Source organism: Vombatus ursinus, unplaced genomic scaffold, assembly GCF_900497805.2.
Source record: "Vombatus ursinus unplaced genomic scaffold, bare-nosed wombat genome assembly UNPS02014807.1, whole genome shotgun sequence".
Lineage (NCBI taxonomy): Eukaryota > Metazoa > Chordata > Mammalia > Diprotodontia > Vombatidae > Vombatus > Vombatus ursinus.
The window spans coordinates 19,743,450-19,756,485 of record NW_020954585.1 but is presented as its reverse complement, the minus strand read 5'-3'; the positions used below and the strand labels follow the sequence as shown (position 1 = coordinate 19,756,485).

Genomic DNA, 13,036 nt, shown 5'->3' with positions numbered 1-13,036 from the left:
TGTGGATGATATTGTGCAAATTATATCAAACCCCAGAATATTACAGAGCCTCCTGAAAGAGATATGTACTGATTTAAAGGATTTTGGCCTGATCATCCGCATGGAAAAGACCAAGTTGATGAAGAATATCTATTGCCTAGATTACCACATGTATTTGAATGACTACCCTATAGAGATCGTTCATCAGCATGGATGTATACCTGGGTAGACAATAGAGATGGACAATGAGATAGGGCCAGAGTTGAACAAGAAGACAGCAGGTTTGGTTGCTTTTAAAAAAAAAACCAAAAAAAACCAAAAAAACACAATCTCCTTCGATGACCCCTGTTGCCCATGGAAAAAAAAAAGACCCATGTTTTTCATATCAATATTCCACTGGTGTGGTGGTGAAACATGGAATATAAGTCTCTGAAAAATTAAAAGGCTATCACACAAAGGATAGTGGAAAGGGTATGGTGTGTGTGAGGAGACTGCAAGATATAATTGATGGAGAACTTCAAAGAAGAGGAATTAAAGATGTGTTCAAGGAATGCCAGGAAGGGAAGATCAGGCCATGCAACAAGGGTGAAGACTTACAAGTATATAACCAAAGTGTTCCACCCTCATGATGTCGGAAGAAAATAAGAAAGGCCTCTAGTGCATTGGGGTATATTCCTCTTTGGTGAACTTGCGTGAGAACAGGGACAAAAGTCATACAAGATGGGCAAACATGAATGGGATGGGATTTGAGTGGTTGGAGTGAGCTTCCAAACTGATCAGATCATAAATCCATTTGAGTATTTGAGTCTGGAAAAACTTCTTAATAATTGGAGTTATCCAAAAGCGGACTGCTTGGGGATATAGTGAATTTCCTTTCATTGGAGGTCTTCTGGCAGAGGACGGATGACCACTTAACTGCAGTGGGGATTCTTTTTGGGTAACAAGTTGGATTAAATAGCTCTCTTTACTAAATGACTCTGGGCCTTGCCTATTTTCATATCCCAGCATCAGGGAATCTCTCTTGTTCAGGGTCAGCCAGCCTTTATACTATTATTCAGAGTCGACTTTATGTCCTAAAGAATGGCTTGGAGGCACTGTCCATTATTGTTGCCTAAAGGCCAGGTGGATTTAGCACTTCTATATCGTGACATTTCCCCTGGCTCATTCCCTAACCTTCTAATTTGGCTGATGGCCCTGTATATTTGTGTTGACCCTTGTAGAAGGTACCTAGATTTCATGAAATCAGGCTGAGACTTCTGCTTTCCTGTCCTAGTTTAAAATGGCTCCAGTGTGATGAATACAAAAAAGGTACTTTGGTCCAAGCCTTTAAACAGGCACAGTCTTTGAACTGTCTTGGAGAGCATATTTGCATATATTCTGCAGGCAACTGTGTTCCAAAAGTATGACCACTTTCTTACTTTCCAAGTGTCTCCTAAACATCTGTGTTAGATTATTTTTCAGCAAAGTCATTTGCATTTCTCTCAGATGAATCACATTCGTTATTTTCTGCTCTTGTTTCTCACCTCTTGAGATCCTTTTGTATTAGTTCTGAAACCCATTACTGATATTCACACCACCTCTCAATTTAGAACCATCAGCAGATTTCATCTACGGGACTTCTTACAGACCATTAAACAAAATAATAAGACCAGGCCTAACACTAGACCTAAGCTATGCTTCTGTTACCCACTTCTCCCTCACATAGAGGAAAATGCACAGAGAAGCACCATTTCCTCAATGAGGGACTTACTTAAAAATTCCAGAGTGCTCTAATTTTCAAGGCAGAAGACCGACTAAGTTGAAGTGCTTTAACTGTGGCGTTTTAGAACACCAGAGATTTCTTAGTGATGGTTAGGACTGTGGGTCTGAAATCCCAGAACAGCCTGGCATTTGTACCTTCAGGGCCACATCCCTACACGTGAACTCTAAGTGCACCCTCTTCACTGGGGTTTGTCATCACATCATCCTTTTCTGCTTGGGGGTACCTCTCAGTAAGGTCATGAGGGACACCCATTTCACCCCAAAGGAAATCCATGCAATCAGTGCACAACCAAGATTTGTGGAGGGTAGGGGTGGGAAGCAAAGGTGATTAAGGGTGCCTCTGAAGATGGAAATTCTGAGTGTTCAGTCGAAGGACTGAGAGTCACAGGAGCCCCCACACCTCCCAGACTTCACTGGCCCAATAAGTGCCCAGCCTGTGTCTCTTCCCCCCCTAACCCTACCCGCCCGCCCCCCTGCCCCTTTCAGGGCGATACTTTAAGAACCTGGAGAGAGGAGTCACGGAAGCAGCTAAAGTCTGCAATCGCAAGACGTGCAACCATTTCCAAGCAGCGCTCCCACGGAGCCCAGGGCGTGGGTGTCTGTGTGTGCGTGGGTATGCATGCCTGAGTGGGTGGCTATGAGTTTGAGAGCGAGAACAGAACAGAACAGAACCGTCCCCTCCATCTGCACGGGCAGGTTCAGCGCCCTAGCGCTAGAGGGGAAGGTAAGTGTGGATGTGGGTGGGTCGCTGCAAGTGGTGTTCCCTTATTGGCTGGCTGCCGGACTCACCCTCTAGGAAGACTGAGTGAGGCTGAGCGGGCGGGGGGCCCCGAGTTGCTGGTGCAGCTGGTCCTATTTTGGCTCGGCGAGGCTCTACTCTCCGATTCCACGCCGGGGACATTGTTTCCGCCGCCGCGTTCCATTCCCCTGGACCAGGAGCTGAAGGGAAGAGCGGCAGCCGAGGCGGGAGGAGGAAGCAGTGGGGGAGGAGGTGGTGGAGAGGGATTCTCGCTCTCTCCCTTTTTCTCTCTGTCCCTCCTTCTCCCCCTCCCCACCCTCTTTTCCCTCTAGTCTCTGCGCTACCGGAGCCTATGGTTGGCTTCCGAAAGCAACTCCGGAGAATTCCGGAGACTTCCCCCACACCCGGTTCCCCCTACAGCTGCAGAGTTTGGGGGTAAGTGTTCCCTGGTCTCCCCGCTCTCTCCCTCCGCCCCCGGGCTGTTTGTTTTGCTTTGGTTGCTCAGCTTGCTTGATTCTCCCGGGCAGCGCCTCCGGGGAATGTGGGAAGGCCCTGGCTTCTCGGAAACTCGGCTGTTGAAAGTGGGGTCGGGTTGGGGATGGTGGAGAAAGAGCTTCCTCTATCTAGCCGCCCTCCTGTACGAGATCTACCCTCCTCCTCCTCCTCCTCCTCCTCCTGGGTCCTGGCTTGTTGGATGGGGCTGTGTCAGAAACAGGTGGATTGGGGCAGGGGCGTGCCGAGGTGCCAAGGGTCTCGGACTGGACTCTAGTGGGGACCCTAGGCTCGCCGAGGGAGGAGGTTGGCGTCTTGGCTGGGCTCCCCCCTTCTCTCCTTTCCTGCCTCGGTGCGGTGCGTGCGTGCTTGCGGGGCTGTATTGTGTCAGTGCGATGGATGTGACTCTCGAGCCAGCCCAGGCTGCCTCTCCTGCTGGCAGCTGCACGTCCTAGTTGACCCGGTAACGGAGGGGAAGGCATTGTGGAATGTGCCGCCGCTGGAAATTGCCTTCCGCGGATCTAGGTTAAATGGTATTGCAGGGGAAGGAAGGTATACTGGGGGGAGGGGGCAGAAGGTGACCGCCGCAGCAGAAACTCGGCTAGAAACAGTACCTTCCTTAGCTGCTGTTGCCTCCGAAACATTTTCCTTCTTTGAGGAGGCGCATTCCGCCCCGTGGTCCGGGTACGTTTCATTCTTAGACTGAGAATGGAGGAGACTGGGGTGTGTGTGTGTGTGTGTATAGAGAAAGGAAAGGAGGAAGCCTGGCTGGGTCCTGTTCTGTCTGTGAGCTGATCTGGGGAGATAAATACATTTTAAACGTGAACAAACGTCATTTAGATTCTATGTGTACATAGCCACACACATGGCAGGGATAGGCTCAGGACCAGATGTAAGTCTTTTTTTCCCCCCAACAGTCAGTGCTTAACAAAGGCGGTTTCTCTCCCTAGATGCAAGGTGCAAATGTTGCCCCGATATAGCATGCAAAGCATTATTGTTGTGTGATTGTGAAGAGGCTAAGGGGACAATCTGTTTCTTTTGTATTTTTTTAAAGGCTGGAAGAATAATGTATGAGGTGTCCACGGAGGCTTCGGAAGATATGGTGATGGTTTGGGAAGTGGAGCTGAAGTCGGTGGGGCTTTGGTGAGGACTGACAGCTTATCATGACGGTGTTCAGGCAGGAGAACCTGGATGATTACTATGACACGGGGGAGGAGCTCGGCAGGTACAGTAGGCACTGGGACTCCTGTTTTTCTGTTGTGGGGATGATGAGTAATACTGGGGCCTTGGGGTTGGAAATGTGTGAGGCAGGCTAATGTAAGCTGGAGTACAATACACACCCTAGCTGAGGTTTCTCTAACAGCAGTTCTTCCCTGTCCCTTCTGAAAGGGGGAGTTATTAGAAAAGAGATTTACCAGTCACAAAAAGGGTGTTTGGATTTAGAGAAAAGTGGCCCAGTCTGCAGGAAACTCTAGCACAAGGTCACTCAGAAATTCATTGTTACATTTTGATGCAAAGTGTATTGACCAGTTCAGACAAGTGCCCATCCAATTCCCAGTTTTAACATTCTATCATGTTTTGCCCATCTGCCACAGTAGGAAAGAGTCTGAGATTATAATTGCAAGTGGAGAAAGCTATTATGTATGATTTAAACAGATTGCTATCAAATAATAGAGTGACAAATAAGTTAATATTAAATAATAAACAGCTAACATTAAATAATTCTAATTAGTCAGATTTTTCAATATTTAATTTTATCCAGAGTTTGGGCTTTGATTAGAAGAGCTGTGATTGTCAGTGTTAAGAATCTTTTTGGTTTGGTTTTACAATTGCTTTCTTTTCAGGTATTTGTGTACTGGTGTTTTCTTGAAGTTATTAAATCTCCATCTGCATAGGAATGATGGATGCAAACATCTGTTGATGGAGTTCTTTGATTTTTTTTAACTTCTTCAAAGTAATTTGAAAATTTGGTTGTTGTGGTGTTTTCATTTGTCTCATTTACTGCTACATTTCCAGAAATCCAATAAAAAGCCCAATATCTTATCTTTTCATTCATAGCAGTTTGGATTTTGATTCCTGGGGCTATGATTCTTAATGTAAAATCTCCCTGGTTCAGTTTTTAAAATGAATTTATTTATAGGTGTTTGTGTATGGTTATTTTTCTTTAAGTTGTCTAATCACCTTTCTTATAAGGACCATAGGCTTTTGGTAGCTTTTGCCTTCACCTGGGTAAATAGGTATCCTTATATGTTGCTCAGAGTTTAGCAAAGTGTTGTATATATTTTATCTCATTTGATCTTCACAACTACCCCGGGAGGTAGGTGCTATTTATTATCCTCATTTTACAACTGAGGCACAGCATGGTTAAATGACTTGCCTAGGGTCACATAGCTAGTAGTATCTGAGTCTGGATTTGAACTCAGGTCTTCCTAACTCCAAATCCATCACTCTTTCCCACTGCATCATCTGTTGCTATCATGCATTTGGCAGAAAACCTCTTTCACCCTTTAAAATGAAGTTAAAAGAAGGTGCCAATGTTGCATGTGTTGTGAGTAAAGCAGATGGAAAGAACCTTAAACTGAAAAAACTTATGTGTATAGTCATATATTTGTTCATACACAATGCTCATCACCCAAAGTGAGTTTCCTTTATCTTCTACAAGGGACTTGTAACCACACCTAGACTACTTCAACCTAATTTCCCAAATTTATCTTTTTGATTAAAAAAAGAAAAACAATCCATATTCTTCCACGACTGTGTGATCTGAAAAGAATATAAAACCTCATAGCAATACAATGTGGAAATATTTGTTAAGACATTACTATGTGTTTCTGAGAGCATGTTGCTAAATGTCATAAAACCTAGTGGCCTAGGGTATTGCTGTTAGAAACTTAGACACAGGAAATCTATTTAAATAACTTTTTGTGAATACATTTATCAGTATTCTATTCTGTGGGGCTGAAGTAGGCATGTATGGCATTTTAGGGATATGTGGTCAAAATATTTGGTTTGGCTTAAATAAAGTCATTTGATTCCTGTGGTTTTGCAGCAAGACTTGTGGTATTTTGGAGTGGTCCTTTGGGACTGAGAGGAGGTGAAAAAATGTGGCATTAGCTCATTTTGGGCAGAATGGACTAATTTATAAGGACTTCTTTATTTGAAAGGTATGGTTTAAAAGCAGTTGAAAGCACAATTTCGTAAAGAGAAGTATACTTCCATATTCTTTCTGAAACTTGAATTTCTTGGATACCTTTTGGTTATTTTTTGAAGAAGTAAAAAATGAGGCCTACCTGTTAAGGGAAGTTTTATAATCTGTGTAAATGTACTTACAGAGTTTTTTCCCATTTTTATCATATTGTCATTTGTACTTCAGCTTAACTCTGAAGGGTATTCTTTGCATGTCTCCTGTGTGGGGCAAGTGTGCTTCAAAATAATTTTAGTTCAATAATTATATTTTTGTGAGTAAAGTGAATGAATCTGTTGATATATATGTACTGGATAGAGTTCTGGGCTTGGAGTTAGGATGACCTGGATTCAAAACCTGCCTCTGTTAATTGTGTCACTGAGGCAAGTAATTTAATCTCACCTGTGAAATGAAGTTAATAGCTCTGGTACCTACTTCACAGAGTTATTGTGAGGCTCAAATGACATTGTATAAACACATGTTTTGCTAACTCTACAATTCTATATGAATGTCAGTTAAAATAATGACTGAAGTAGGGAATTTAGAAAGCTATACATTGCATCTGTTTTGGAATGGTTTAGAATTTTAGCTGTAGACTAGCCTGGAGGTAAAGTGATGGGCTAGGTGACCTCTGATGCCTCTTTCAAACCCTGTAATTTTTTATGTCTGTACTGCAAATAGCTACTTGCCCAAAGCAAGAAAAGATTTATTAATGAGTAAGAAAGCATTATTGGTTTCATATCTGCGTGCTTCAATGGAAGGCAGAAAGACATAAGAGTTGGAGGGATAGGAGGAAAGGTAGAGCAGTAGGAAAAAAATATAGGTATTAGCGATTGCTACTGTTGACAGACCTGTTTTAAGTAGTGTATTCTGAGTTGCTTGTTCATAATCTAATGTGAGCATGTAGCTACAATAAAGTCATGGGAATAATAATTTGCCTTCAAAATGCTTTCCCTTCCTCCAGCTACATAGCTATATCTTACCTGTCCTTTGATACTACACTTTTACTCATAAATCCGCTTTAGTCTATGGTGATTTCTACATGTGGCCATGAGGTATCGTTTTTGCATTATTTAATTCTTGTATTGATCAATTTCATGCACGTTCTATCAAGAAGATAAATAGTTTAGGGATAAAACCTGTTGTTGTTTTTAAGGCTAAAGGCTGAGCCAATGTAACAAGCCCTGGAAGATAGAATTATCTTGAAAAGACTGAGTATTGTTCAGTTGTTTTCAGTTGTGTCTCTTTGGTGTTTTCTTGGCAGAGATACTGGAGTGGCTTGGCATTTCCTTCTCCAGCTCATTTTATAGATGAGGAAACTGAGGCAAACAGGGTTAAGTGACTTGCCCAGCATCACACAGTTAGAAAGTGTCTGAGGCCGGATTTGATCTTAGGAAGATGAATCTGATTCCAGGCTCAGCCACCCTATCTACTTCACCACCTAGATGCCCATTACCAGAAGCTCTGAAAGATATTATGAGTATGGACTCAGTGACAAATATGCTGTCTCTAAAGGAACCTCCCTAATTAAGTCAATAGGTTTGACTGACCACCAGGTAGTGACTTTCTTTGGTTACAGTAATTCATACATAGTCTACAAAGCCATAGAGAACTTCTCATCTACATCAGTGGAGGATGTTCCCTTCACCAATAGAATGGTGCTTCCTTGAAGTATTTACTGAAGTAATTATGTATTCTTTTCTCCTCAGAGAGATATAAATTCCTCCAAATTTATATATTGTCATTTGCATCCTCCAGTATGTGCATTGTACATAATTCTCACCCAGCAGATGAATGACTGGGAAAACATTGGTGGATCCTACAGTACTTTACCTTTAGAAAGCTCTTAGAGCCTCTCTTCCCAAAACTTTGGAGATAGGTATCTTTAATGATGATAATGAACTTAGAGAATCAATTATCACTGCCCTACTTCTTTACTAAATTAATTTTACTTTTGAAGGTTATATGGTTAGAATAATGAAAATATTCAAAAAAGACCATTTTTAAGCAAAAGAAATTAAGTTTATTGACAAATCTTATATTAGTGAGATATGAAACTGATGCTAATAACTCAAGTTCAAAATCTTAGTTTGACATCAATTTTATAAGCATTTTAAATAAGTGATAGTCACTTGAGGTAATTAGGTGGTACAGTGGATAGAATGCTAGACCTGTGGAGTCAGGAAGACCTGAGTTCAAATTTTGCCTGGACACTTACTAGCTGTGTGTATCTAGGGAAATCATTTAACCTCTGTCTGCTTTAGTTTCCTTATCTGTAAAATGGGAATAATAATAACAGCTACATCCTAGGGTAGTTATGAATCAAATGAGATAATATTTGCAAAGCGCTTTGCAAACTTTAAAGTGCTATATAAATAAACATTGAAAGCACTATATAAATTAACAGTAGTAATAGTAAGAATATAGTATTACACCTTGTCAGGGACTAAGTAATGTTTTTCAGTTTGTTTTAAATCTTAATTCCGAGGCTTATTAGCTATATGACTTTGAGTAAGTCATTTAAACTCTCTGAGCCTCAGCTTTTTCATCTGTAAAATGAGGATAATGATAGCCCCTATCTCACAGGGCTGTTTTGAGGATTACAGGAAATAATGTTTTAAAACACTTTGAAAATCTTAGGGTGTCATGACAGTTGTTAGCATTTTATGCTAAATTAACAGGATCATAGATTTTGAGCTGAAAAGGACCTCAGAAGTAATGTGTTCTTCTTCCCTCCTTGTACATATTAGAAAACTGCGGTCTTCAGAGGGATCATACAGTAATGAGTGGAAGAGAGTAGATTTGAACCCAGAGCCTCTGGTTCTTTCCATCGTGCTACATTGCCCCTAAATGTACACCATTACCTCTATCAGGTGTATATGAGAAGAGTTTTCAGAGAGATTTGGCTCAAATGTATAGTCTAATCTAGGCAAATGCCGTTTCAATTATTTTTAAATACTGCTTGTACCATAACACTTTAATAATAGTTTTCAGGTATGTGAAAGGATAATATAAGACTGTCAATGAATAGCAGTTTTTCTTGTCCACTTGATAACCAGATGGGAAGGAATGGGCTTGAACTATATTGGAGGAGAGGTTGTGGATCATTGAAAAGTATTTATTAAGCACCCACATGCCTTTAGGCTGCACAGGGTACTGAATAGTCTGTTCATTAGGTACTATCTCTCCCTTGTAGGAAATTAAGATCTAATGTATCATTGGGTATACATGTTAAGATACAAGAGGATAAATAGTCAAAAAACATTTCACAAATACTTATATTCAATAAGTAAACAAATATTTACATTTGGAAAAAGAAAATTTTCCTTTACATGTTGATTTCATGTACATTAGCCTTCTCTCCTCAATTATATTGTGAGCTCCTTAAGAACAGAGACTATGCCTATGCAATAATAATAATATATAACAGATACTCAATAAATCCCGTAATCACAGAATGTCAGAATTGGAAAGGACCTCAGAGGCTATCCAGTGAGACTACTGTAACAGTAATCCTCCTCTACAATAGCCTTGTCAGATGGTCATCATCTAGCCTTGCCATTAAAGAACTTTGGTGAGGGGGAACCCATGAGCTCATGGAGCAGCCCACTCCATTTTTGGATAACTCTAATTGTTAGGAAGTGTTTCCTTCTGGTGAGCAAAATTTTCTCTTCAGCTTCCATTGATTACTCTTGAATGTGTTCTGATGTTGAGCAGAACAGATCTAATACTTTTTCAACATGACAGTTTTTTAAATAGTTGCAGAACATTATTATCTGACTCTTACCCCTCACACCCTACCACAGGGTTATTGTGAGGATTGTTGTTCAGTTATTTCAGACACGTCTGACTCTTTGTGACCCCACTTGGCAAAGATACTGGAGTGGTTAACATTTTCTTTTCCAGCTCATTTTGCAGTTGAGGAAACTGAGGCAAACATGGTTAAGTGCCTTGCCCAGGGTCACATAGCTAGTAAATATCTGAGACTGGATTTGAACTCCATTCTTCCTAACTCCAGGCTGGCTGGCTAAATGAGACAATAATTGTCAAGCACTTAGCACAGTATCTGGCACCTACTATGTGCCTTATAAATGTTTGTCATCGTCATACCCCTTATCTTCTTTTCCCCTATTCTTTCATCTAGTCCTTATAAGGTATGATGTTGAGGCCCTTGACTATCTGCCCTCCAGACACTTTCAAACCCATCAATAATTCCTGATTATTATTTCTCCTATAATTTCATATTTTGTACTTATTAATTAAATGATGGTAGTAATAATACAAAAGTTGAGGATTCTACATTCCTCATGTGGACCAGTTCAATTCACAAAATGCTTATGAAGCCCCTCCAATAGCTTTCACAGTTATAGACTTGCATTTCTAACTCCACCCTTGGTTGCAGTGGAAAATGTTGGCTTGGTAAGATTGGTATAGTGTGTATTTATTCCTATTAATATAAAAATGAAAAAAAGCACATCCTGTTGATAAGGGGTCAGTACATAATCTTTGTACACTAATTCTGCTTCTATCTTTTTGCACTTCTCCACCTGAATGTCCGGTTATGCATCAAAAAACTCGACATGTCTGAAATAGAGGTCATTATGTTTTTCCTCAAACTCTCCCCTCGTCAGAACTTTTCTGTTAATGGTTCAGGACACAAACATTCAATGTTTGTGGTTGTTCGGTTGTTTCAGTCATGTCATGACCCTGTTTGGGGTTTTCTTGACAAAGATACTGGAGTGATTTGCCATTTCCTTCTCCAGCTCATTCTCTCAACGTTTTCCACTTTACCCAAGCTCCAAATCTCAGTGTCATCCTCAACTCCTCACTCTCACTCATTCTACCCATCCAATGGGTTGTTGCCAGATCTCTGTATTCTGCCTTCCCAATATCTTTCATATACGTATATCACACAATTACTTCCCAAGGTCAGAATCTCATCAACCTTTGCTTGTATTATTGCAACAGCCTTCTCATTAGTCTCCCTGTCTTGAGTCTCTCTCTGCTCCAGTCCATCCTCCATTCAGATGCCAAAGTGATTTTCCTAAATCATAAGTCTGCTTACGTCAACTCACTCTTCAAAAAGCTTTGGTGTCTCCCTGTTACCTGTAGATAAAATATAAAGTCCTCATTACTATCTGTCCCCTTACTAACCTTCTAGTCTTCTTATACTTTATTCTCCTTCACATACCAGATGATCCAGCTATGCTGTTCTACTCTCTGTTCATTCTACATAACTCCTCTGTCTCTCATCTCTATTCCCAGTCTCTGCTTTTTAACTTCCTTGGCTTCCTTAAAACCTCAGCTCAGATGCTACCTTCTATAGGAGGCTTTTCCCAATTCCCCCACCTGCTAGTACCTTCCACTGTGAGATTACCTTCAGTCGATCTTGTATCTACCTAGTTATTTACATGTTATCTCTGCCATATTTTTTTAACCTTTATATCCCCAGATCTTAGCACAGTGCCTGTGCATATACAGAGTGCACATACTAGGTGTATACTAAGTGCTAGCTGTCTGATTGATTTTACTAAAAAGGGAGCTTCTTGAAGACAGTCATTTTTGCTTTTCTTTGTATCCCTAGTGCTTAGCACAGTGTCTGGAACATAGCAGGTGCTTAATAAATGCCTCTTGACTCACTTGATGACTGAATTGTAGAACTTAAGAATTGGAAAGGATTTTAGATCCATTCCATTTATTTTATGAGTGAGTAACCTCAGGACCAGAGAGGTGAAGGGACTCATTTAAAGTAACACAACTAGGTGCTGTAAGTAAAACCAAAACCTAAAGCCCAGACTTTTGATTTCCAGCATTAGGCTATTTTTTTACTTTACTGCTCTTAAAAAAAATTACATACATATACATATATACATTTAGTTTTTAAGTGTACCTCCCTACTTTTCCATAATTCTCTGATTTTCATCTTTAGGCAAAAGCCAAAAGAAAATTGATCTTTTACCTAATGCGGCCACTGATTGTCCCTGCTATGATAGGTACTGTGGGGAATAAATAAGAACCAGCATACCTGCAGCTTTTAATTTTTCATGCCTGTTGAAAGTAGTGTGACTTGGCATTTTAAACAGACTATTTCACAAATCCTTTACCACAATTTTGCCCTTCCCCCCTCTTTTCCCAAAGGGCTTGTTTCCTGCAGTTATAAATGGTATTAGTATGCAGCATGCATCACTTGGTCTGACTCCTGAAGTTAATATTTTAACTTAAAATAAAAATATACCTTTTGTAATTATTTAACCTTTGGGTACCAATAATCAGTTAGGCTTAAAATCTGTAGTTAGAAATGGTTTCTGCCCGGTCAGCCTACCTTCTAAATAATTAACAATTCTCATTTTATTTTATTACAGAGACACCAGGAAACATAATTTAGGCTTCATGTGACTTTGGGTTTTTGTTTTCGATTTGTTTTTTTTTTTTAAGTGGAGACTAATATCTAACTTTATTTTTGTAATATAGTGGTAAATCATCAAAATAAGATTCAACAGATTTCTTCCCTCATAAAGGAAGAGTGGGAGTGAATTTTATTACATAGCATTTTAAGTTCTTGAATTCAATTTATCACTTTATTAAAAGTCTTGCTTCTAGAATCTTAGAGATGGTCAAGACCTGAGAGGCCATATCGTGCAAACCATGCCTCAACCAAAGTCTTCTTTATGACATACTTGGCAAGGAATTACTTGTAGCCTTTTCTTGGGACCTCAGAGAAGAGGAAATCCATAGGTGCCTGAAGAAGCCCTTAACAGTAGAGGGACTTAAGAGTGTCAATTGATTAGCAGTTGGTTTGGTATTTTGAGCTATTTTAAAATTCTGGTCTTTCCATTACTATCAGTCACCCATAGCAACTGCTATAGGTGTGATTGTGGGGA

At 40.4% G+C, this 13,036-nt stretch overlaps 1 protein-coding gene across 3 annotated transcripts in view; it reads left to right on the top strand.

Moving 5' to 3' along the window:
• The first annotated feature begins 2,398 nt into the window (after nucleotides 1–2,398).
• The window catches only part of DAPK1 (death associated protein kinase 1), a 241,678-nt gene continuing 231,040 nt past the window's right edge, over nucleotides 2,399–13,036 (top strand). The window contains exons 1-2 of one of the 3 annotated variants that reach the window (XM_027874778.1): nucleotides 2,399–2,464; nucleotides 4,026–4,196. In XM_027874778.1, the coding sequence (XP_027730579.1) occupies nucleotides 4,135–4,196 (62 nt within the window). In that variant the 5' untranslated portion in view covers nucleotides 2,399–2,464; nucleotides 4,026–4,134. Of the gene's footprint in view, nucleotides 2,465–2,552; nucleotides 2,915–3,485; nucleotides 3,505–4,025; nucleotides 4,197–13,036 lie in introns of those variants that run through there. The other 2 variants (XM_027874777.1, XM_027874779.1) reach the window with 2 other exon arrangements.